Below are 25,074 nucleotides of genomic sequence, written 5' to 3'. Positions count from 1 at the left end.
GTGCAAGGACCTCTTTGGGGCCCTGCTTTCAGTACTTTTGAATATATCCCCAGAAATGGAATTCTTGGGTCAGACAGTAAGTCTGAGTTTAATTGTTTTGAGAAAATGCCCTGACTATTTTCCCTAGCGGCTTCACCATTTCTATTTTATTATTTATTTATTTGTTTTTGTTTTTTTTGGTCTTTTTGCCTTTTTTAGGGCCACTCCCGCGGCATATGGAGGTTCCCAGGCTAGGGGTCGAATCGGAGCTGTAGCCACCGGCCTATGCCAGAGCCACAGCAACGCGGGATCCGAGCCGTGTCTGCGACCTACACCACAGCTCACAGCATCACTGGATCCTCAACCTACTGAGCAAGGCCAGGGATCGAACTGGCAACCTTATGGTTCCTAGTTGGATTCGTTAACCACTGCGCCAAGATGGGAACTCCACCATTTTTACATTTCAGCCAGGAATGCACGAGTGTTTCACTATCTTGTCATCTTTGCCAATACTTATTATTTTCTGCCTTTTTTTTTTTTTTTTGTACAGCATCCATCCTAATGAGTATGAGGTGGTATCTTACTATAGTTTTGATTTGCATTTCCTTGATGGTTAGTTATGTTGAACATCTTTTCATTGCATATGTTCTTTGGAGAAAAACCTACTCAAGTCTTTGCACATTTTTAAATTGGGTTGTTTTTTGTTGTTGAGTTTTAAGAGTTCCCTCTCTGTTCTAAGTATTAATCCCTTATCCGATATATGGGTTGTAAATATTTCCCCCTATTTTGTGAATTATCTTTTTACTCTGTTGATAATGTCTTTTTTGATTCAAAAAATTAAATAAAATTTTAAGAAGTCCAATTTACCTGTTTTAGCCTCTGTTTCCGATGCCTTTGACATCATACGTAAGAAATCACAACCCAATTGAATGTCATGTGCCTTTTGCCCAATGTTTTTTTTTTCCTTTTTCTTTTCTTTCCCTCCCTCCCTTCTTCTTTCTTTCCTCCCTTTCTGACCCTCTTGCAACATGGGGAACTTCTCAGGCTAGAGGTTGAACTGGAGCTGCAGCTGTAGGCCTACACCACAGCCACAGCAATACTGGAACCAAGCCACATCTTTGACCTGTTATTTGCAGCTTGCAGCAATTCCAGATCCTTAACCCAATGAGCAATGCCAGGGACCGAACCCCATCCTCACAGAGACAACACTGGGTCCTTAACCTACTGAACCACAACAAGAACTCCTTTTTGAAAATATGAACACCCAGTCCACTTGAAACTCAGTATCTTGGCTAGTGAGACCCAGGCATCTTTAATAAGCTCCATGTACTTCATAACATAAAAATAGTATTATTAAAAACCAGAAAATAAGCCATATTGACAAGAATGTAGAGAAGCTGGACACTTGTGTATTTCTAGTAGACATGTACTTAAAAATGATTTTAACCCATATATTTTATAACAATTGAAAAATAATTAAAAACGGCAAACTTTATTTTATTTGTATTTATCACCACCCACCACCAAAAAAGAAAAAAAAAAAAAAAGCTACACAAGCAGAGGTGGAGTTTAGAAATATCGTTCTATTTACAAGGAGATCCTGCTGAGTAGCATTGAGAACTATGTCTAGATACTCATACTGCAACAGAACAAAGGGTGGGGGAAAAAATGTATAAATGTAAGAGTAACTTGGTACTCATGCTATACAGTGGAAAAAAATTAAAATAATAAAACAAGAAAAAAAAAAAGAAATACCATTCTCGTCTAAAAGGATAAGGAAAAAAATTTTAAATACATAATAATCTGTGCCTAAAGACACCCAAAATATCTAGTGACGTTATCATCTTGGGGAAAACAAAAACAAAAACAAATAGATAATTAAATAAACATCCTGTCTGTTTGTTCTGCTTTTTTCGTCAGTAGCCTGAAACAGGTTTGCAAACAAATGCAGTGTGTGATGTGACACATTTCTCCATACTATCACATCTGATAATAAGAGCTTTTTACCTCAAAATGATAATTTAGAGAACATACATTATGCCTAAGGAGAAAAATCATTAAAATTTAATTAATATTACCAAAAAAAAAAATACAAAACATACAAACTTCTAGCACGAGTTGTTTGGAAAGGTAATCTCCCCAAAGCTATCTAAAGATGGGATAGCAGGGATTTTTCTATGTATCAAGACAGGAGTGGTATGACTAGATTCCATGTCTATTTAAATCTGAAGTTACTGAAAGCTAACTTTTTTGCTTCAACATAAATTCTGCAGTTAAAAGATTTTCATAATGGAGTTCCCGTCTTGGCACAGCAGAAAGAAATCCATAAGGTCGTGGGTTCGATCCCTGGCCTCGCTCAGTGGGTTAAGGATCTGGCATTGCCCTGAGCTGTGGTGTAGGTTGCAGACTTGGCTCGGATCTGCCGTTGCTGTGGCTGTGGTGTAGGCTGGCAGCAACAGCTCCGATCTGACCCCCAGCCTGGGAACCTCCATGTGCCATGGGCGCAGTCCTAAAAAGACAAAAAAAAAAAAAAAGAAAGAAAAAAAATCATAAAATTGATTCTTCTTAGATTCTAGAAATAAGAAAATGAACAAAATCCTAAAGAATGCGTTTGTGCACCATACAGCTAATTTAGAAGTAAATCTAACTGATGTTACTGATTTAGGAAAAGCAGAAAACACATGAAATACTGCAACTGACTTTAAGCAGTTCCAAATCTGCTACAATAGTGATGTAGCTTCAATTTGCACCATGGATATTGAAACTAGGGCTGAAACGGATAAAGACTGTTCATTTCAGGGGCACAGTGAAGCACAAAATGAGAAGGGGAAAGCAGAGGAGGCTTAGGGCGGATGACAAGTGTTGGGAAGCGAGGAGCCACCTCTAGAGGCCAGGTGAGCTGTTCAGAGCCCAGTGAGTAAGACTGGTTACAGGTACGTAGCCCTAAGCGCACATTCAGAATTTTCATGACGCACAGGCAAAGACAGGCTCTCGGTGCACAAGCGCTACATGTGACCCAGGGATTTGGAAAGACGCAGGAATTCAGGGATCGAGGTCAGACGGGAGGGATGAGGACAGGACCTGATATTGGCCGTAAGGAGGGGCGTGCAGAGAGATGGGAGCAGGTAGAAGAGGAGGGCTAGACGGAGATCCGGAACCCGAGTCCCGGGGGAAGTAAACACCGCCACCAAAACCTGGGCTTGCAGCCACTTCAGACCAACAGAAACAGAATGAGCGGCAAATCCCAACCAGATGTGATGGATGCTAGGCCAAAGAATTCAGACAATAAGAAGCTGAGGGTGGCACGGAGGAACGCCTACCAGCAGGCTGCTTTCACGCTAATCTGAGCAACTGGGGGAGGGGCTCCTTTTCTGGGCTGCCAGCCTAGACTATGAAAGAGGCCAGGGTCTGGGCATCTGTGCCAGGGGCGTTCTTCACCTGAAGCGTCTCGGTTCACGGTTATTCCGTGGCAGTCAGGCTAACGGCTTGGCATCACCTGTCCTTCCCTTTCGCTTCTCTCATCAGTTCAGCAGGGGGGATAATCTCGAATGAGCACCCAGGGAGCAAGGACACCTACTGTTTGAGCCACCGCAGCTGCAATAAACTTGACACCTGGGATGGTGGCAGGTACAGAATGGTCGCTACTATTTCTTTCTCAAGACGACAGTATTAATTTAGGTAATTACAAAACTTATCACCCTCTAAAATGTAATTATGTGTTCTTGAGGACTTACGATGTATAAGCCCACTTTCCCCATCTGCTTCTTACACTTATTTTATTTTTATTTTTGTGGCCACACCTGTGGCATAAGGACGTTCTCAGGCTAGGGGATGAATCAGAGCTGCAGCTGAGGCCTACACCACAGCCACACCAACAATGGATCTGAGCCTATCTGTGACCTACACCTCAGCTTTGGGCAACGCTGGATCCTTAATCCACTGAGTGAGATCAGGGATCAAACCCGCATCCTCACAGAGACCATGTTGGGTCCTTAACCCTCTGAGTCACAGGAGGAACTCCCCCATCTGCTATGTATGTATGTATTTACTTATTGTCTTTTCTGGGGCTGCTCCCGCGGCATATGGAGGTTTCCAGGCTAGGGATTGAACTGGAGCTGTAGCCACCAGAACCACAGCAACACGGGATTCTGAGCCGCATCTGCAACCTACACCACAGCTCACGGCAACGCCAGATCCTTAACCCAGTGAGCAAGGGCAGGGGCCAAACCCGCAACCTCATGGTTCCTAGTCGGATTCGTTAACCACTGCACCATAACGGGAACTCCCCCGCCTGCTTTTTAAAACAGTGGTTAAAAAAATGAAATCCAACGCTATGTAAAATACAGACTGATGTTACAGAGAGTAAGCGACGTAAGACATTCGGAGAAGAGTTCTCATTAGCTGCCACAATCTGGTCCTGCAGTCTTCTGCACTGTGTAAAACTTAATTTCCATGAATAGATGACAATCACCTGTTTGAGATTACTGTGGGTATTTACACAATGAATACCAGAGTCACCGTGTACTCAGCAACAAACTCCTCATGTGTTTACAGTAATTGCACAGTTGAGATGGCCTATGAACCAGAAAATGCTGATGTGGTTGGCAGGAGAGCAGGCTGAATCAAATGGACCACCGTGTTGTCTCAAACTGAAACCGCCAATGTTCCCTCTCTCGCCACAAAGTGATTATGCAACGAGCTTCAAGTCACCAAAGGGCAGAACACCACTGCACAGCAGTTACTTGGCCAGACCTGACGTTGTAGGACACACTTCTGAACTATGGGGCTTGCATTAAAGTCTAAATCTAACCCGGACAGCACTGCAACAAATCACACGCACAAACAAACAAAACAAGTATCTCGTATCCTGATGCGGCTTTTTAAAAAGCAGAATTCCAAGTCGAGGAAAGGTAAAAAACAAAACAACACAAGACACCTCAGCAGAGGAAACCTGAAGTTAGATGATCGTATTATTTTCAAGTATATTTTCTAAGCCTTTGAAGTGGGAAGGCAGTGAGGAAAGAGATGCAGTAAGAAAGACCTGTCTCTGGGTTATTACCTAAGTGGGGTGGTTCAGGGAAAAAAATCGCATCAATACGATAACTTTTTAGTCTGGAGGGAAGTGATTACATCTAATAGCTACTTTGAACCTGTTTTAATAGTTGTCATTCCGGCTTTATAGACTTCAGGGCATCGTCCTGAACTCCAGGAACTTGCTAGATAGGAGGTTCACACGCCACTACGATATAGGAAAGGATCTAATCTACCCAAGACTTCTTCAGTAGTGAGCTCTGTGTTCAGTCCTTCCCACCTGCATGTACAAGGAGAACCGAGATTTTCATTTTTTTTAATTTATTTTATTTTATTTTTAAGGGCCACACCCGTGATATATGGAAGTTCCCAGGCCAGGGCTCAAATCGGAGCTGTAGCTGCCAGCCTACACCACAGCCACAGCAGCGCAGGATCCGAGGCACATCTGCAAACGACATCACTACTCGAGGCAATGCCAGATCCTTAAACACGGAGTGAGGCCAGGGATTGAACCCAAGTCACGGATACCAGTTGGGATCATTACCTCTGAGCCATGAAGGGCACTCTGAGATGTTTAAGTTTTCAATGTATTTTATTTCATTTTGTTCTTTTTTTGGCTGCATCTTCCACATGGGGAAGTTCTGGGGCCAGGTATCGAACCCACAGCCCAGCAGCAACTCAAGCCACGGCAGTTAACAATGCTGGATTCTTAACCCACTGCACCATCAGGGCAACGCGGAGATTTTTAAATTTAGGTGACAGCCTAATCATCAGGCAGTTTTTGAAATTAAAATGTCAACCTTGATACCTCTGAATTTAAAACCAAAGATTGTAGTCTTTTCAACTATATTAAATTTTAAGATTTCTTAAACACAAGAGAAGAAAAACATAGCATGAACTTTATGGTGAGGGATTCCGATGAGCTTAGTTTGCCACAATAGAGAATATTCTATCGAAAAGCATTAACGTGGGCAAATAAACCCCAAGAAGCCTTAACCCTCCTCCAGTCCCTACAACAGACCAATAAAAATCAAATAAATACCTCAAATAGAAAGGTGACATCGGTCTTTCATCTTCCTGTGAACTAAAAAGAAAATAAAATTTGTATTAATTTCGATTAATGTCAGAACATGTCAATTTTACTAAAACTCTGTCCCACCTATCACTAATTTTGTTTCAATACATTAGAGCTCATCTCATCACGGATTAAAAACAGTAAAATACACTCTACCTTGGACCTAGCCAAGGTCAAGTACTTCTTCCAGGGAGACGGTCAAGAGAGGTTTCTTTCAAGAGTAGCCCAGGGCAAAAGCAATTCACATCCCATTTTCAAGAGGAAGGATTTTACCACCTTATTCCAGAAGCCCAATCCAAGTATTCATATATTGCACATAAACTCTTAAAATGATTACATACTCAATGATCTCAATGAAGCTCATTACAGCTTATTAACATGATGATGAAAGTAAGACACAGCCAACAACATTTCCCTGCTAAGTGGAAGCCACTTCAGGAATGACTCCCTAGCAATGAAAAAGCACATCACAAAGAACACTCAGGCTCTCTGCCTTCTGTAGTTACGCAGTGTTAACGAGGGTAGGTAACATGGCAGGACATACACGAAATTATAAAAAGAACTTAGGTTCCTCAAACAACACAGAAGCAGTATGAAGCTTGATACAAAAGCAATCAATTAAAATATAAAATATAACTGTAGGAAAATATTTTTCCCTTCTTTAACATGTTTATTTTTTCCCTAATAAATGAACTCAAAAACAAAGAATGAGTCTCACCCCTTTAGTGTCTATTGGAATGGTCTCTGAACTTTCTTGATTACACACACATATAAAATTTGCTTTTAAGCGGCCACTCCCCTTAATGTATGACTAAGTAGCCCTTCATGTTAATTATGTACATCATTAAACAGATTCAAGCAGAAATGAAAAGTATTAGATAAAATGAGGAAACTCATATTTTCTTTGTGTACCTCTGTGGTAGACCACAGGCATCGCTGATAAAAAGAGGAAAGTTTGCTTCAAGTGACAATATTATTCTGGCCATCACCCCAAATCTTACAGGTAATAGTGTAACACACACACACACACACACACACACACACACACACACACAGACACACAAAGTCTGTCTTGGAAGTAGAAGAGGTCTCAACATTTTAGTTGAAAGATGGCACATAAAATTTGAAACACTATTTTTCAGTCTCTCATGATTTTGGTTTCCAATTTCAGCCTCACTTAGCCGTTCTACTGCTTATGTTGCCTAAGATTTTAAGGTTTGTAGTTGACAGTGCCAATTCTTCCCAAGTGAAGGTTAAGCGATAGCTGAGCTTTATTGTTGACTCTGATGTTGATGGGCCGAGCGCAACGCTTGATCAGTTACAGGTGCTAACACCTGGGAAACGTGCAGGTGTCTTGGGAGACATTACAGGAGCAGCGACTACTTTAAGCCAAAGGGCTTACACAGTGACACAAGGGGCTTACACACTGACTTCAACATAGTCCTTAAAAACACCTAGCAAGTTACAAAAATCTTAGAATTGGGTTTGTTTCCTCATCAAGGTTTTGGTGTCAAAAAGTACCAAGTATGAATCACAACTCAAAAAGGCGGCAACAAAAAAACCTATACTAATATTATTATAGGAAAATTGCCTCCATGTGCTATAAAATGTGCACTGTACTAAAAGCTTTTTTTGCCTAGAATAAATCCTTAACTCTGACATGCAACACATTATAATCAAAATGAACACGGGTACTTTCATGAACATTCAATTCGCAATACAACTGGTTTTCTTAGAATTTAGAAGGGCTCGGGGGGAATTGCTGCTATAGATTTCTGACTCCAGCTATGCACGTGCTTTGGCTAATACTTTTTTGTCTGTGCATGAAACCTTCCTTGTAGGCTACAGAGTATCAAAAATCAGTCTGTTCTTGCTTTACACTCTCTTTCTCACGCACGTTTATTCATCAGCTGGGTACTTTCAGGTCCTTGACATTCATGATCTCGTGTAACCCTATGGGTACCTGCCCCTCACTTGAGAACAGCAGGCTCAGGGCGGACACATAACTTATCCAGGTCACGTGGCTAGTGATGTGCTAACTGCCATAGTCCAAGTTACTCCACTTTTGCGGTTCGCTGCCTTGCCTTCAATGTCCAAATATGGTAGATGAAACAGTCCTCATTCCAGCAGCCCTTAATAAGATCTTGTGGGCTCTATAAGCTCCACGTCATGCTTCTGATTAGAGCAGCTCCACAGTGACCTTAGTCAAAGTCCATTCACAATGCCGTATGCCTGAGAGTGATTAATTTATTACAATGGACCGGCACTATGTTAAGAATATCTCTTGACAGAAACACCAGTTATGATCACAAGTAAATATTTTTCAGGCTGCATTTGCACAAAGTACATTTGTCAACGAAAGACAAAATCGGAAATCCTTAAGTTGGATATGTCCCTGAATTTTGAGCAGGTTTAGGTGTTCCCCCAAAGAAAATGTAAATCCTGAAATTTAAATAAAACGCAACAGGCTCAGTATTAGATTTTACTTCGTCAGTGGCCGTCCACAGGGCAGCAATTTGTGCCTGGTACCCAAGAAGACCAACATAAATGGAAAAGAAAATGAGGATGAATCATTAATTTTGGTAATTAGCGTATTTCTTTTGGCCCTTTCCTAAAAGTACTTTTCCCTGAGGTTTAGTAATATCATCTTGACAACAGGATAAATTCTGAGACAACCAAAGCATTGATTTCAAATTGATTAGCTCAATTAATTCTAAAAATCCATTTCACACACTGCTTTTAAGGACACTTTAAAGGAAAAACGGCCAAGGATGATTCCTCCAAACAGAATGGAGAAAATAAACTTTCCCATAAAATTCACACACCCGAATGCAAAACATTTTTAACAATCACCATGTCTACGTGTGCAAAAGGAATACTGGACTATCGTTACATGCCCCCAAACAGCTATTTATAGAAGTTACTTACACCTGTTTCTAGCTTTACGTCCATCTCAGGCATCTCCAATGCTATTAACGGAGTCATAATTTTCTTGCCTACATTTTAAACGGCGAATTTATTCAGATGCATTTCCAAGTTTCAAAAGGAAGCTCATGTCCCGAGAAAGAGACACGGGGTGTGTGTCATGAAATGAAACCAACGACAAACGGTAGTGACTTGGCATTCATTCACTTTCCTCCCTGGTTACTAGAATGAGCCCCATGTTTTAATCATTTCCTGTTTGCTGACCCTGAATCACAGTCAAGCTTAAGTAGCCAATGAGTCGGCTTTTTTTTTTTTTTTTTTTTTTTAAAGTTCAAATCCATTGAGAGATTTGGGCAATCACCTCATGTATTGGGTGCTTAATATCCTCAGACCTGTGGCCTTATGGTCTCTCAAAACTGCTGGTGGTGGAAGAACATTTATGCAAAGACCCAAGTAGCAGCCTGAATCTAAGAGGCTACAGTTGAGAAGCCAGGTAACAAAGGTGTGAGGGTTCGGGGGGGCATCCAGCTTATTTGTTTATGCGGCTCAACACTGATAAATGCATCTCAATGGATGACACCTCCACTTACAGTCTCTTTATGAGCTGTGCTCATTTCTAAAGGGAAGCCACAGAAGGCAATGCCTGTCGATTTAATCACACAGCAAGCTAACTGAAATCAGAAGAGCATGGCATTTTCTCTGTCTAAGAAAAACCAAATACTGTTGGGAGACGTCCCAGAGTGAGGTATTCAGAACGGACCCTCAATTACTGGATCAAACCACCAGTCCCGCCCAATTCCCTTTTGAACCACCCTGATACATGGTCCAATGAGTCCAACTTTCTAATTGGTTAATGTGGCTGGCTACCCCCCAGTGAACACAATCTGCATATTTAGCTACACACTTTTTTTTTTTTTTTTTTTTGTCTTTTTGCCATTTCTTGGGCCGCTCCCGCAGCATATGGAGGTTCCCAGGCTAGGGGTCGAATCAGAGCTGTAGCCTCTGGCCTACACCACAGCCACAGCAACACGGGATCCGAGCCGTGTCTGCAACCTACACCACAGCTCACGGCAGCACTGGATCCTTAACCCACCGAGCAAGGCCAGGGATCGAACTTGCAACCTCATGGTTCCTAGTCGGATTCATTAACCACTAAGCCATGACAGGAACTCCTAGCTACACACTTTTAACTACATTTTACAGCGATCTGAGAGAGAAGAGCTAGTTTGTAAGTGTTCTTGGGTACCAAAAAGTACAGCAAAATGGGTAAATGCCAAGGATTTGGTTCCATTTGTTGGAAAAAAACTAGAAAAACCATCTCTTGGTGGTGAGAAAAGCACAAAGAGCAAAGGTGGGAGAGAGAGAGAGAGAGGGAGGGACAAGGGAAAGGACCAAATGAAAAGAATTAAGTAAACATTTTTTCTGGAACTCAGATTTTTCCCTCGTGCTGCAACAGCAGGTGTTAAGAAGAAGAATTTTCTTAGGTAAGTTTTCTTCAAGAATGATGAGGTGAGCGAAATTCGCGCCTTCCCTTTCCTTCCTTCCTCTGCAAAATATAAAGGGCCACCACCCTTGAGCATTTTCAGTTATCCACAGTCTCAGGCACGAGCATGTAGAACCTCTGTTTATAACATTTATCGCCCTCTCCGGGGGGCGGGTGGTGTGTGTGTGTGTGTGTGTGTGTGTGTGTGTGTGATGTAGTAGCTGGCTCGGTGGTGTGTGTGTGTGTGTGTGTGTGTGTGTGTGTGTGATGTAGCAGCTGGCTCTTTGCCACTCAGATGTTTGGTTCAGCCCCGTTCAAGAAAATGGCAAAAAACCTTCTCCCCCTTCCTTTTGGAAAACAAACGTGAACGTTTTCAGATCCGTTTGTAGCCGAGTGCCACTGTAATGTGAAGGCGGACATTTTTGTAGATGTTTTTGATGACACACCCAAGCAACTTTGTTCACAGTTTTATTACTCGGATGTTGTAACTGAGAAGGCAACGCTTAGCCGGCAGAAATAAAGACGAACTGAAGTTCAAGAGCAAATAGATTTTCCTGACCAAAGTCTCAACGCCAAGGACTGAAGCGGTCCATGTTCGCAGGACAAGAGATTTCAGCGCATCTGAAGAGGTCCTGGGCTTTGAAAGCAAAACAAATAGATTTCAAAAATTTGAGCACTTCCCCCCGCCCCAATTAAGACAGGAAAATAGTCTACCATTTTCTTGATTGCTTAGTGGAAATAGGAAATAGATTCTTATGGACTGAATTGTGTTGCCTCGAAAAGATATGTTTGAACCCTAGCTCCCAGAAACTCAGAATGTGACCATATTTGAAAACAGGGTCTATGGAGTGGTGAAGTCACTGGAGTGGCCCTGATTCGGTATGACCGGCGCCCTATAAAGGGAGGGTATCTGGACAGAGGGGACATGCACGCAGGGAATGTGCCACGTACAGACTGGCGTTGCGCTGTCTCAAGTCCAGGACCCACCAGACGCAAAGAGAGATGCTGGGACAGCTGATTCCCCGGCATCTTCAGAGGCAGCACCGCCCCACCTACGTATTAAGTTGGCACTTCTGGTCTCCAGAACGCTGAGACGAGATGATACCTTTCTATTGTTCTAGGCTCCCCATTTGTGGCCCTTTGTTATAGCGGTGCTACGAAACTAACACATCTATTAAAACTTATTTTTTTGGAGTTCCCGCTGTGGCTCAGCAGCTTAAGAACCTGACACAGTGTCCGGGAAGATGAGGGTTGGATTCTTCGCTTGGCTCAACGGGTTAAGGATCTGGCTTTGCCGAAAGCTGTGGCATAGGTTGGTGTCACTGTGGTATAGGCCACAGCTGCAGCTCCAATTCAACCTGGAGCCTGGAACGTCCATGTGCCACAAGTGCGGCCTTAAGAAGGAAAAAAGTTTTTTTCCTCCAAACCCAGAGTGAAGAGCCTGCCTAACCAAAGCGTCTCCCTCTTACAAAAAGGCTGTGCTCTGAGAGTTCATTTGTAGAGATGCTAAGACTAGAACGGATGTCCCATCCTGACACGGGGATGTGATTTCCAGGCCTGTACTAACCTCTCATTCCAACAAACTATCCTCAATAAGCAGTTCAGACAGAGTGTCTTGAAAAACTTTGGGCCATGATCCAGAGAGAAAGACATTTTACATACTGATAAATGCACATAAGAGGGATGCACATTCCATGAAATTATTCTCACTTTGGATATTTTCCATTTTGTTCTATTTCACTTAGATAAAGTTATATAAAATACTGGTCACATTTTGCTCAGTTGGTTTTATGACCACGAATAGGTCACGAAAACACATCCTCCTTGCTTGATGCATAATTAACACTCAAGGAATACGGCTGGCTGGCTGGAGATCTATGCTCTCACAGGACAGAGAGAAAACACTCTTCCCTTCTCCGCTCCACGGGCAGGACCAGCTCTGGGCCACTGAAGTGCAGATTTTGTTGAGCCTGGATGGCAGAGAAAATGAGAGAGGAAGCGGGTCCAGGTACGCACAGCGGTGGCCGTGAGGATGTAGCCGCAGATAGATGACCGTCAGGAAGCTGATGGAGGATTCCAGGTCTCTTTTAAATATGCTTGGCCTGCTCGTGCCACAGGATGGTGTCAAGAAGACGACGCAGGGACACATGGTCTCTTTGGATTACCCCGTGACATTCTTTATCACCTGCATTGTCTGTCTTTGATTGTTTTTCCAGCCACACCTGTGGTTTATGGCTGTTCCCAGGCTTTGGGGTCAAGTCGGAGCTGCAGCTGCCAGCCTACACCAGAGCCACAGCAACACTGGATTGGAGCTGCATTTTCAACCTACACTCCAGTTTGCGGCAACGCCAGGTCCTTAACTCACCGAATAAGGCCAGGGATTGAATTCGCATCCTCATGGACACTATGCATTATTAGGTTGGGTTCTTAACCCTCTGGGCCACAGTGGGAACTCCTCAGTGTCTTTCTGATTCAAAGAATTATATACTTGGAGGGACCTTGGGAGCATCTTATTCTTTCACTCCCTCTACCCAGCTAGTTCCATCCCTGGACGCCCTTCTGATAAACACCTTTCAATCTCTAGGGAACTGGAGGAGGTGAAGGTGTGCGCCTGTCAGGCAAGGGGAACAAAGTTTCTGAGCAGGGATGGGGGGGGTGCCTTACCTTCTGTCTCTTTCGCATCTCTCACTACAGCGAGAGGGTCAGAGGGTCCATTATCACCCATGGGCTGGCACACGGCCCACAGTCTCATAGGGGATCCTGGCTGGAGATGTTTAGAAGTCACGGGGCAGAATATTCATTCCTGTTATAGTATTTCATTTGCCTTAACAGGTCAACTGTTCTTAACAAGAGTTTATCTGTCATCCCTCCACGTGGTCAATCACCAAACCGTACTGACTGCATCTCAGAAAGAGACAAGTCTCCTGAATCTGATCTTTCCACTTCCACTGTCTCGATATGTCTCTCACGGGTACAATGCTCTGTTTCCCCGCCACTTAGAGCCGTTTATCCTCAGTACTCACTCCCATCAGGTTTATTGTCCAAACCTAAAAGCCTCTCCTGCGTCCCCTCTGTCTCTGGGGTAAAACCCAGATGTCTAAACCCGGCACACAAGAGTCCTCCAGCTCAGGGCAGTGCGCCGCGGTCGGCCTCTCCCTGCACTTGCGTAACTCCGTCTGTACGTGCTGTTCCCTCGATCTTAAATGCTTCCTCCACCTCTTTCTGCCTGGTAAATACTTCATCTCTCAGCTCAGATGTCATCTGGTCTGGGACACTGAGAAGGGGCGCGCCTTTCTCCCGCCAGGCTCTGAACACTCGGTTGACAGCCACGAGCCAGTGCTTAGCACACGGCACTGGCACTGAGATTCCCGACTTCTGATGCCTGCCTCACCTCCTGGATCTGTCCCCCGCCCCCCCGCCCCCCCGTCACCTAGCAAGGTACCTAGAACATTCCGGGTGCTCAGTCAGTGGCTGTGGAATAAAATTAGCATCATCAAGACCATGCTGAGTGCTGACACTAGTGTGTGATTGCCTATTTTGACAACAGGCACGGTTTCTAATTTGCAAAGTGAATTTTGCCAGCTAGAAGCCCGCTCAGATATCCGTATGTTGATTATTTCAAGTGATCTTGTTCTCTGCTACTCAAAACTGAACGGAACTGCAAGTGTGCTATGGGGCTTCTCCCATCCTTGTTTAGAAAAGCAAAATGATTTTCTCCAAACTGCACAGTTAGAGGCGGGAGCTCTGCCATTGTGCCAGTGATAGAAACACTGTACTTTCTGCAGGGTACAGTGAACCCAGGAAAGGGTATGTCCGGGCAAGGCCTTGTTTGAATAGGGCCCCGTCACACGCTTTATCTGTTTGTTCTGGCTTGAGAGCAGGAAAAGAAAATTATTTCACTTCATTGCAAGCCCAAAGGTTTGTGTGGAGCTTAAAGAAATTCTTGGTTCAGTCACAGAACTATTTTCAAGGCAGCTGGAAGCTTTCACTTGTCTTGGGGATTCTTGCTCAGAGGTGCTGTTTATCATTATTATAGACATAGAAAGAGCACCTTAGGGAGGCAGTCATTTCGAATGTAAAATACAGCAACTTTCTTTTTTGGGGGGTTGATCTTAGCGGATTGAGAGAACATTTTTAGAAAATTAGCAAGCCAAGTTAAAATGTTTTCTAAACTTTAGTTGCTAAGACAAACAAAAAAACAAAACCCCATCAGAAATAGACTCATAGACTTTGACAACACACTTAGAGTTACCAGAGGGCACAGGTGGGGGCTGGGAGGGATGGACTGGGGGTTTGGGATTGATTGGCCTCTGCACACCGAGGTACATGTAATGATGGGCCAGCAGGGACATGCTGTGTAGCCCCCAGAACCCTTATCTGACATACTGCGATATTCTATTTAGGAAAAGCATCTGAGAAATGGACATGCATCTGCAGAGATGATCATAACAAGTAAATCAACTATACTTCGATAAAATGTAACACATATAACATGGAGACACCTGCAGAAGGGAAGAAGGAAATGGTAAACCATTTTTACCAACTTCTTTCCCTCATTACCTTCATTATAACATTCTTAATGGCTTGTTAATATCGTTTTTATTTAACAGATATATACTTTCCTAAGTCCCTAAACTCGGAATGTGGATTTCTTCAGGCAGACAAAAATGTGCAGAAAGCGATGCACCTGACCCGGTCACCTTCCCCCCAAGAAACCCTCCCTCTGCCAGAGGAGGGCTCTGCACAGAAAGATGAGGCCAGCACTTGCTTCTACACTGCCGTGACTTTACACGGGTTTTTGGGAGGATGGGCAACCACAGGGTGATGTCTGCCCACGATGGAACATGCATCACCACGTGCAGGTGCTCCCTCGGCCTTGTTGGAGGGTCCACTACTCATCGGAGCCCGTGACAGGTGCTGGAGATACACAGGCTGTTAAGACAGGGGCTCAGCCTTCCCAGAGTTCCTAGGAAACATGACATCTGATCAGAATGATGAAAACGGGGGTCCACGGCTACCATGTACTGAGCGCTGACCCTAACAAGCCCGGCTTTGGGCTAAGAGCTTCATGCACAGTATCTCAGTCAGTCCCCTGTGACGTCTTTGGAGGAAGGCATATTACTCATCAGAGGTTTCCGATAAGAAAAATACGTCTTAGGTTAAGCAACTGGTTCAAGGTCACGGGGCCAGGCAGGGTGGAGATTCAACGGCAGGTCTGTGGAAGCCAGGGCCCTTACACTCCGAAGCGTGGTGCCCAACAGGCAGGGTAGGTGAGCTTCGGGGACGTGGGTGACCCTGGGGGCATTATTAGGAGAAAGGTAACGGACAAGAGAAGAACTTGCCAGCAAAGGAAGGGGCTATGTGGAGGCAGGAGGAGATGCGTGGGGAGCGCTGTGGATTTAGTGGGGCTGCTGGGCAGGGGCCACTAGAGGAACTGAGTTGGGGGGAACACTTGCGTTTTCACCGAGTTAAGGAGTTGAAAAGTGAACGACAGTCCTACAAAACCACAACAAACACAGTTTATCAATGGTCTCCGCTGGCTGGCTCGGGCTCCTGATTTCAGGTGCAGAGGTGATGTGTACCTGGCCAGTGATGTTACATTTCTTCCCATTGTCCTTTCCCAGGCAGCAAAATCACGGATGCGTCGTCGTTCGCTTTTTCTAAATGCTTCTGAACTTTTCCTAGCACTCTGGTTCCATTCCACGTGATCCGAGAAAAGCAGTTCAGTTCTTTGTTCTTATTTCCATTCAGTTTGAGTTTTCCGATGTTTATTCTTACATTTGATGACAAGATACCATGTTTTCCTGACCCTAAACCTTGTAGGTTTTATAAAAAGTATCCTGGGTCTCTCCCCTCTCTGAGCACTATTTTTATTCTTTACTTGGATAACTTAATTTAAAAAATCGACTCCTAGGGCTTCCTATTATTATTATTATTTTTTTTATAACCCTTTTCCCCATTTTCCCCTACCAATATATCTTTTTTTTTAATGCAGGAAATAAAATCAGTTTCCACATCTGGTTTCTTGATGATCTGTGCAACGTTATAATGTAGTGTCCAGAAGAGGCAAATCCATAGAGACTGAACGTGGCTGCCTAGAGCTGCGATGCGAGCTTGAGGGTTGCTTAGATTCAGTCTGGGCTATGAGAACACGATACCACAGGTTGGGTGGCTTAAGCAATGGGAACATTTATTTCGCACAGTTGGAGGGACTGGAAGTCTGAGACCAGGGTGCCAGCATGGTCAGGTGCTGCCGAGAGGTCTCCCTGGCTTGCAGACTGCCACCTTCTTGCTGTACCTCCCACAGGGGTGGGGGTGGGTGGGGGGGAGAATGTGCTGTTCCCTTCACCGCCCTGTAAGGGCACCATCCCATCATGGGAGCTCCATGACCTCATCCAAACCTAATTACCTCCCAAAGGTCTCACCTCCAAATAGGATCACACTGGGGATGACAGCGTCAACATATGAATCACTGGGTCACATAAGTAGGTGAACTGCACGGTATGTCAATTACATCTCAGCAAAGCTATTAACAGGTGGGGGAGGGGGGTCTGAGGGTTTGAGATGGAAACGTTCTAAAATTAGGTTGTACGATATAATAAACTTCATTGAATTCTTTTTTAAAAAAGCTATTACTGAAAACATTATTTCTGGTTAAAAGGTTTTATACATTATGAACCGTTTCTTTGGCAATTCATGTTGATCGGCACATAAATATATAAGCATCACAGGAAAAAACAGGCTAAAAAGTTCTGAGAGTTTCCCGAAACGCGATGCTATGCTATTTCCAGCAGCTCTTCCCCCAAATCAGGCTCTAGGTCATTTTCTAACATTCGTCCAATGCCACGGAAAGGCATCACCTTAACTGCATTAAACATTCCGGCGTCAAGAAATGGAAAGATGGTGCCAGGGTAAGAATAACGAAACCAAAAGAAGAGCAAAACACTACTACTAGTCGTTACTTGGGAATAGCTTGGTCATTTACAAAGAACTATCATATTCTTTAATCATAAAATTTCCCCTCTAAGGTGGTATGGGAGGTATTACCATCCCATTTTAAGATGAGGAAAGTGACCTGCCCAAATCCACCTGGACAGCTGGCTTTCAGTGCCTGGAAATGTTTTTGGCAGGTGTCGCACCTTCCCATGCCTTTCCCGACTGTCCTGTGCGGACTTCCTAACGCCTCTCCTTTTTTCAATGGTTTAGACAGGACGATCTCTTTAAATTTAAGACTATCCTCACCTTAGTTCACTATCCTCTTTATTTGGAGTAATTAGCAAATATTTAAATGCCAGAGGTACTGCAACCTTCCTGTGAGAACAGGGCCACAGAGATCTTACTTGGTCTCAATGACTTGTCACTACACATACAGACCCTATTGGCGATGAAGTCTAAATTCAGACACTCAACCCTGGAAGGGTTAACCCAGCCTTGAGGTGAGGGAGCTTCTAATTCCCTCTTAGACTGTGTGTGTGGAGGGGGAAGGTGGGCAGGGCAGGGAGTGCTATCAAGGGACCAACGAGTTCTCAACCACATGGCTTTATCAATAACTTCACTGAAGGTGTCCCCACAAGCAGTAGAGGGCTCTCTAACATCACACAGAAGACTACGAGGAAGCCCGTCATTAGCTGGGCTGCTCCCTGGTTAAGTCCCCCAGCAGCCCCCTGTTAGCAATGTTTACTTGTTGGCAAAGAATATTCTAAAGGCCAGTCCTTGGAAAGACCAGGTGAATCCTGCTGATCAGAAGATACAGTGAAATTTTCCCATGTTGGTGCTAATACTTGTTAATTACCCCTGTTGCTCTAAATCTTATTAAAGAGCCACTGCAATTTGGAATTCTGGTGCATTTCACCATCACAGTGGGCTTGATGAAGAAATGAAAAAGAGGGTTAATCATTAATCTCAGTTTCCCACTGAAACAAATAAACCAAGGGGAGAAAAAGGATGCTAAACAAGTGAAAGCAGATGCCGATGCATTAAAACCAAGGCAATCTTGATTCATCATTAGTGCTTTTAACTTCATCCTCCACTGTCCGTCTTGGCAGATGTAAAAAGAGCGAGTGACTATTGAAAGTTCCTCCGGCAAATCAAAATACTGCTGTAAAGTTGAGAGTTTTGTCATCGACATAGAGTGAGGGAAGACTTTATTTCTTAGCTTACTGAAGTCTTTCTATACATACAATAGAAATCCTTGACCTACGGACCCAAGGAAAGACATCCAGTGGAACATAAATCATGCAAAGAGACGACGGCATACACAAAGCCTGGAATCTAACAAAACAGACTATCTCTTCAGTGACAGGAGGTACATTTAGTAGGTGAGGCAACTTTATTGCACGTCTTAATACAGTTTCTCTATTTATTTCTATGATTATTTTATTTCTTTGGGGGAACTTTTTCAGTTGGCAAGACTACCTACACAATGCCCTACAGCGTATTGAGTTTTATCATTAAGTATAAGAATTAACACATACCTGTTTCAGTATTTTTAAAAATAACTGGGATACTTTAATGGCCCCAATAGATAGCCCATCATTAATTTAAGCCATTCGAAGTGAACTTTAAGAACGAAGGTATTTACCTACAGAGGGTCACATTTTAAACATTGCGCCTCTGCAGTTTTTTTCTAAAGATCCCGAGTTTCGACATAGTCCCTTACATCCTGGACAGTCTGCAAATTACCTTAAGTGGTAAACAGATGGCAAAGGACATTAAAGGCAACCAAAGCATTTTATTTCACTCTTCACCTTCGACCTCATCTGTTACTCTTATCTTCGCGACAGATCAGCAGTAACAAATTGATGGTCTACCTACTTTCACAATACTCTAAGAAAGGCTAACAAGTCACTCATGGGACTTATAAGCTAAGCAGACACTGGGTACAAACGTGCCCTCTCATAAGATCACGTGCTTATATGAGGTTAAATAACACATAGGGTTATACTATCCGTGCGGGCACCCTCTATTATTATGCTAATTATACCATCCATTACTGAAGTCACCACACGTACTGTAATTGTCTAGTAATGTGTCTGCATCCTCACTGGCCTGTGGCCTTCCTGAAGCAGAGGTTACGCCTTAATTCCCACAGGGTCAATGGCAGTGCAGAGTCGACTTTGGTCATAAAGGAAATAGGAAAAAACACTGTGTGTTTCGTTTTACCAGGTAACACCGACCATGTAGTAAATGAAAGCATCCATTATAAAAAAAAAAAACAAAAAAAAACCTCACATAAGGTACTGATGTTATTTGGGGACACGGAACAGCGCAGTGTTAGAATCCTACAGGTACCTGCTGTCAGTGGCTTGATACAAGCTGTAATCATTAACCAGAATTTAGATCAGTGTTTGTCTGCGTGTGTGAACCAGTTGTACCAGACTTGCTTTCAGGAAGCTTGTTACCATGTTGGTACTTTCCCTGTCACACCTAGATGCAGATTCAGTTAAGTCGAGGGAAGGCAGGCAGCAGGAAGAAGCTGATTTTAAAAATAAGTCCCCCAGGTAATTCGCATACAAGCAAAGAAGGATTGCCCTCTTTGCTTAATACAATGAGCATGAGTTTCTTTAAGTGGTATCTAAAGCTTTTCTTTCACTCGTCTGCTTTTAATTCAGTTTCCAGCTCCTCTGTGCCCTTAAACAGAACAGAGTGTGTTTACCACAAGGCTCTGCGACCTTCCTGCTCCAGCGGGATAACACTGGGGGTGGCTGGCACCTGTCATCTTTCCCAGAGAGTCACAGAAATCCTTGGCCAAAGATACTGAACTGGGATTGGAAGAAGCAATTGCATACAGGAAGAGGAAATTTTTCTGCATAGGCACTTAAATTCACAAGAGATCCTTCATGACGAGAAACACACACACCTACCCACTCCTTGCCTTCAAGAGGTTTATAATCCAAGGCAGGCACAGGCTGGATGTGAAGGCGGCAAGGTTATCAATCAGTTTCAATCCTCCAGACACAGGGAAACAGCAAATGCACCTATCCGCATTTTTTTTTCTTTTTTTTTTATAATTTTTTTTTAAATTTTCCCACTGTACAGTAAGGGGGTCAGGTTATCCTTACATGTAGACATTACAATTACATTTTTTCCCCCACCCTATCTGCATTTTTTAATGCAAATTCAAAGTATTCCTCTTTCATATGTTTACTAAGCAGGACTGTCAGGGCAAAATAATTTTGGAGGCAACTAAGCTGATTCTATTTTAGCTTTCATCAGCTTAGCTCCCTAAACAATATTTAGCCGAATAAAAATCCATTTTCTTCTTAACAGCTATTATGTCATTGAGCAAGCTTATTACAGAGTTCAGTAATACAGCTAATACACTTATCTAGAAAAGGCTTGCTTAAGACACTTGAAAACTGACATCATCAGAAAAAAAGTCCCCAACGTTAAAGTTGGAAACCAAGTCAAAGTTCCAAAAAGTGTACATTAGTTTCTAGTCCCTTGCAAGTTTCCAGCATGTGGATTTTGCCACCAAATTAATAGAGAAAAACTTCCGATTTATCCATAATTCACTTTCTGCTCCACTGGGGTGTCAATTTTAGAAAAGGAATCCTGAGGACACCTCCGTCAAGTTCTCATTACAGTGCACTTGTCATTACAGGGCAAGAAAAATAACCACACTGTTTTATCTTGCAGGGCACGCCTGCAGGAACTATTTGCAAACAAACAGTACATTTTTGTTTACCTTACTTTGGCTGTTAAAACATGAACATCCGGGAAAATACTGGTGACATGGTTTTTAAAACTCACTTTTATCTAGGTTTTTCCAATCTTATAGATAAACCATATTTTTTATTATTTGACTTTCATAATCACTTTTACGACTAAAACCCTCTATATAGTTTCCTTAAAGGAAGCATTTATATGGGATCAAATGCCACTGCACGAAGAGCAGCCGCAGTTAAAACAGGATAATCACATTGGCAAAAGTGATTTTAAAAATCCTAAAACGTGACCTTGGGCAACTCGGATTTCTTCCAAGCCTCAGTTTTCCTGCCGTGAAACTGGAGGGCTGGACTCGGTCACCACGAGGTGACTTCCAGCTTCAACATTCCTGGATATCTTATTCACGTATTCGTTCACCAGCAAGCAGTGTTCTTTTTAACAAGCCCTTTGCTTAAATTTACCTTTTTTCTGCCTTGGTAAAACTCCTCCAGCCACCCTCTGCAATCCACATTATAATCATTAACGAACAAAACAGAGCCTTGCGCTCAATCATTCTTACAGATCTGCTTTTTTTTTTTTTAGGGTGTCATTTGTGTAATAAACCTATCTGGAATTATTCATGGAGAAATAATATCCTTAACGTTTATGTCCATGTACTATAAAGTACTTATTGATAGAAAGTCCTTGCCTAGATCTGAACTCCAGAAGATAGGGCTCCTAAGATGCATTTTGAAAAGGCTTCTAGCCTATGGACATCCTTGCCACAGCTTCCCCAAAATTGCTAGGAAGCTGATTCAGCTTTATTTTAAACCTGCTCAATGCCGTCTTCAGTTTCTGCATTTCTTCAAGTGTCAAGGCTACTTTCTTACATTGACTTTCTTTCGAGGAAGGAAACAACTGACCAGACGAAGCATAAAAGATAAGACGGTGGGCATAAATATCAGTAAAAGAGGCAAGAGAATATTTGCATTTCTGTGGTCTTAGGAAAGAACATTTTGTCCAACGGACCCGACACAGCTTGCAGCCTATTACCGAAAGATGCCAAGTGGTGGCCAAGTTAACATGGTTTTATACCACGCAGAAAACACAGACCAGAAAAAAAGACCCGAAGAGGAAAGAATACTACCTTTGCAGAGGCATGATTTCGCAAGCCATCCTTGTCTGGCAGTTTGCAAGGGACTCTCACAACTGTCTCTTCCGCGCCAAAGTTGGTCTGGACGGGTGAGCGGCTGCTCGGCGGCTCACCGTGGCTGAGCTGGGCTTGGGGCGTGAGGCGGCACCTCACCGCTGCCGCTGCCACCGCCACCGCCGCGGGGGGGGGAAGCAACTTGGGCTGCCGTCAGCCAGCGTCCTGCGGCTCTCAGCCTGCAAACTTGAGCAGTGCGATTCGATCGCAGCCTCTTGACTTTAACACCGCAGTCCACTTTGACCTTTGTTCCAGGGAAGCAGCTGAACCAGCCAGCCAATCAGAGCCGCAGCTGCTTGCAGGGCTTAAAGGCGCTGCTGCTTTGGCCTCTGCGGCTGGGCTGCCGCTCCTCCTCCGGCTCCTCGGGAGGCTTGCCTAAATCTGGTAACTCGAAACTCTCTGCCGAGCTGGTCCCCAGACAAGCCTGTCCGTCCGGAGAAAGCAACCAATAACTGCAGCAAGAGCACAGAGTCCCTTGACTTCCTAACATTACTGAGACAGCCAACAAGGAAATCCATTTGTCCGGGAGAGACTCTGCCTCTGAAACTAAAGGTTTCTGTGACAGAAGGCAAGTTACCCGGCCCCCTTACGTCCTGAAAAAAAGAAAAATTAAAAAAAAAAAAAAATCAAACAACCCACTAGCATGGGAAGGCGTGATACTTTTCTAGAAGGAAGGCATGCTTCTAGAACCCTGCCCTACCCATATTTATTTCCTGCTGATGTTTGTTTACATTGTGGGGGTTACTAGTCACTGGTGACATCTCCCAAGGCACGTAGCAGCTCTCATTTCTGGGGAGAAAACACGTCCCAAGACTGCCCATGGTCTCAAGGGATCCAAGAAGCCACTCCCACGGAAGCTATTTCGACGTACAATTTTGGCATTTCATCCCTATAAACTTGAATGTGTTTGTAGAGTAATTTTCCTCTAAGAACACCCACAGCACTTTTTTTTTTTTTTTTGGTTGGTTGGTTCTTCATTTAATTTATCGATTTTTTTTTTTAAGGTAACAATAAATCAGTGTCTCCTAAGGTCTGCCACAGGCCTGTTAACTAAGCTTCCCCTTAGGGGCCTCCTCAGCGAGGAACACCACGCTTTATTTTGGGAACATCATTGTTAATCTGTAGATGAACAGAATAGGAGAAATATATTTTAATAAGAGTTCTTTCATAGCCCAGGACTTGCCGGGAGCTACAACAAAGCCCAGAGCATTACGGTTGGCAGAAGAAAGGGCAGAGAGCCAAGACCAAGATGTTCAGAAACGGGGTTGGGGGGGGTGCAAGACGACCAAAACGGTGTCCTCTTCTCTGTACTTTTTCCCAGATTTTTTTTTTTACAGACCAGTCATCATTCTGAATTTAGAACACAAAGCCCATTGCAAGCGTCTACTTTCTGTTGCTATATCTGCTAGTAAAAACATTTCATTGTCTGACTAAATCCTCTATCACATTTATGAAATGGATTAGTCACCCTGAAATGTAGGTTCAGACCTCGTGATAGCATATCAATAACTAAAATCAGCCTTTTAAAACAACGGAAGTTGACTTAAGTCCAGAATTTACTTCAATCAAAGTTGTCCTCAGAGTCTGTTTTGATTCGACATTTAGAAACTCCAATAATAATAAATCCGTTCTCTGTATTTGCTTAAGGTTTTATCTTTCAAAAATGTATCTTTATATCTTGCTTAATACTTCAGTTAACTTCTTGAGTTAGGAAATCACTATTATTTATCACAATATTTTATTGATGAGTAAACTTGATACTAGAAAATTAGGTAATTTGTTCAAATTCATATGGGAAGTTAGTGGCAGAATAGAAATGGGATTCAGAATTTCTCAAGTCTGCCCCAGAACTCTGCTACAAGGCATACTGCTTACTCTATTCTACATGAGTTTTTAAAATATTTCATAACAAACATTTTTAGAAATGGTTAAAACTCAAATGACAGAACAATATTTTGTCTAATTTGGTGGACACATCAATACTATATGGCTAACACAGATATATGAGTTCAATAATAAAGGACCCATCCAATCTCTTGGGCTAGACCATGATGGAAGTTACTATAAGAAGAGGAATGTGTGTATATATAGTGGTGTGTATATATTGTCATATACGTGTGATCGGGTTATTTTGCTGCACAGCAGAAATTGGCACATCATTGTAAATCAACCACACGGTAACAAAAAAATTAACAACAAAAAATCAAAAAAAGGACCTAGCAGGAGTTCCCGTCATGGCGCAGTGGTTAACGAATCCGACTAGGAACCATGAGGTTGCGGGTTCGGTCCCTGCCCTTGCTCAGTGGGTTAAGGATCCGGCGTTGCCGTGAGCTGTGGTGTAGGTTGCAGACGCGGCTCGGATCCCGCGTGGCTGTGGCTCTGGCGTAGGCCGGTGGCTACAGCTCCGATTCAACCCCTAGCCTGGGAACCTCCATATGCCGCGGGAGCGGCCCAAGAAATAGCAACAACAACAACAACAACAACAACAACAAAAGACAAAAGACAAAAAAAAAAAAAAGGACCTAGCATTATAAAAATATGGTACATCCAACTACAATTTACATTCAATACAGACGACAGGTAAAATACTGATGAATAGGAGCATTCAAGATTTCCCATCTGATTCCACATATATTTCCTGCTAAGTTAGGTCTTCCTTTCAACACCCCTCTAACATATGCCACATTACCAATGAGATGTCGATGGTCATTTCTGTAAGTCACCGAA

General features: G+C 43.2%; 1 protein-coding gene across 1 annotated transcript in view; it reads right to left on the bottom strand.

Moving 5' to 3' along the window:
• Positions 1–25,074, bottom strand: part of FAM13A (family with sequence similarity 13 member A) — a 306,151-nt gene that overhangs the window by 83,412 nt on the left and 197,665 nt on the right. Inside the window, 1 exon segment of the mRNA XM_021100748.1 lies at positions 6,053–6,094. Coding sequence (XP_020956407.1) covers positions 6,053–6,094 — 42 coding nt within the window.

The sequence above is a fragment of the Sus scrofa genome, chromosome 8 (assembly GCF_000003025.6).
Source record: "Sus scrofa isolate TJ Tabasco breed Duroc chromosome 8, Sscrofa11.1, whole genome shotgun sequence".
Classification (NCBI taxonomy): domain Eukaryota; kingdom Metazoa; phylum Chordata; class Mammalia; order Artiodactyla; family Suidae; genus Sus; species Sus scrofa.
Note: the sequence above shows the minus strand (reverse complement) of the source record. Positions and strands in the feature narration are given on the sequence as shown.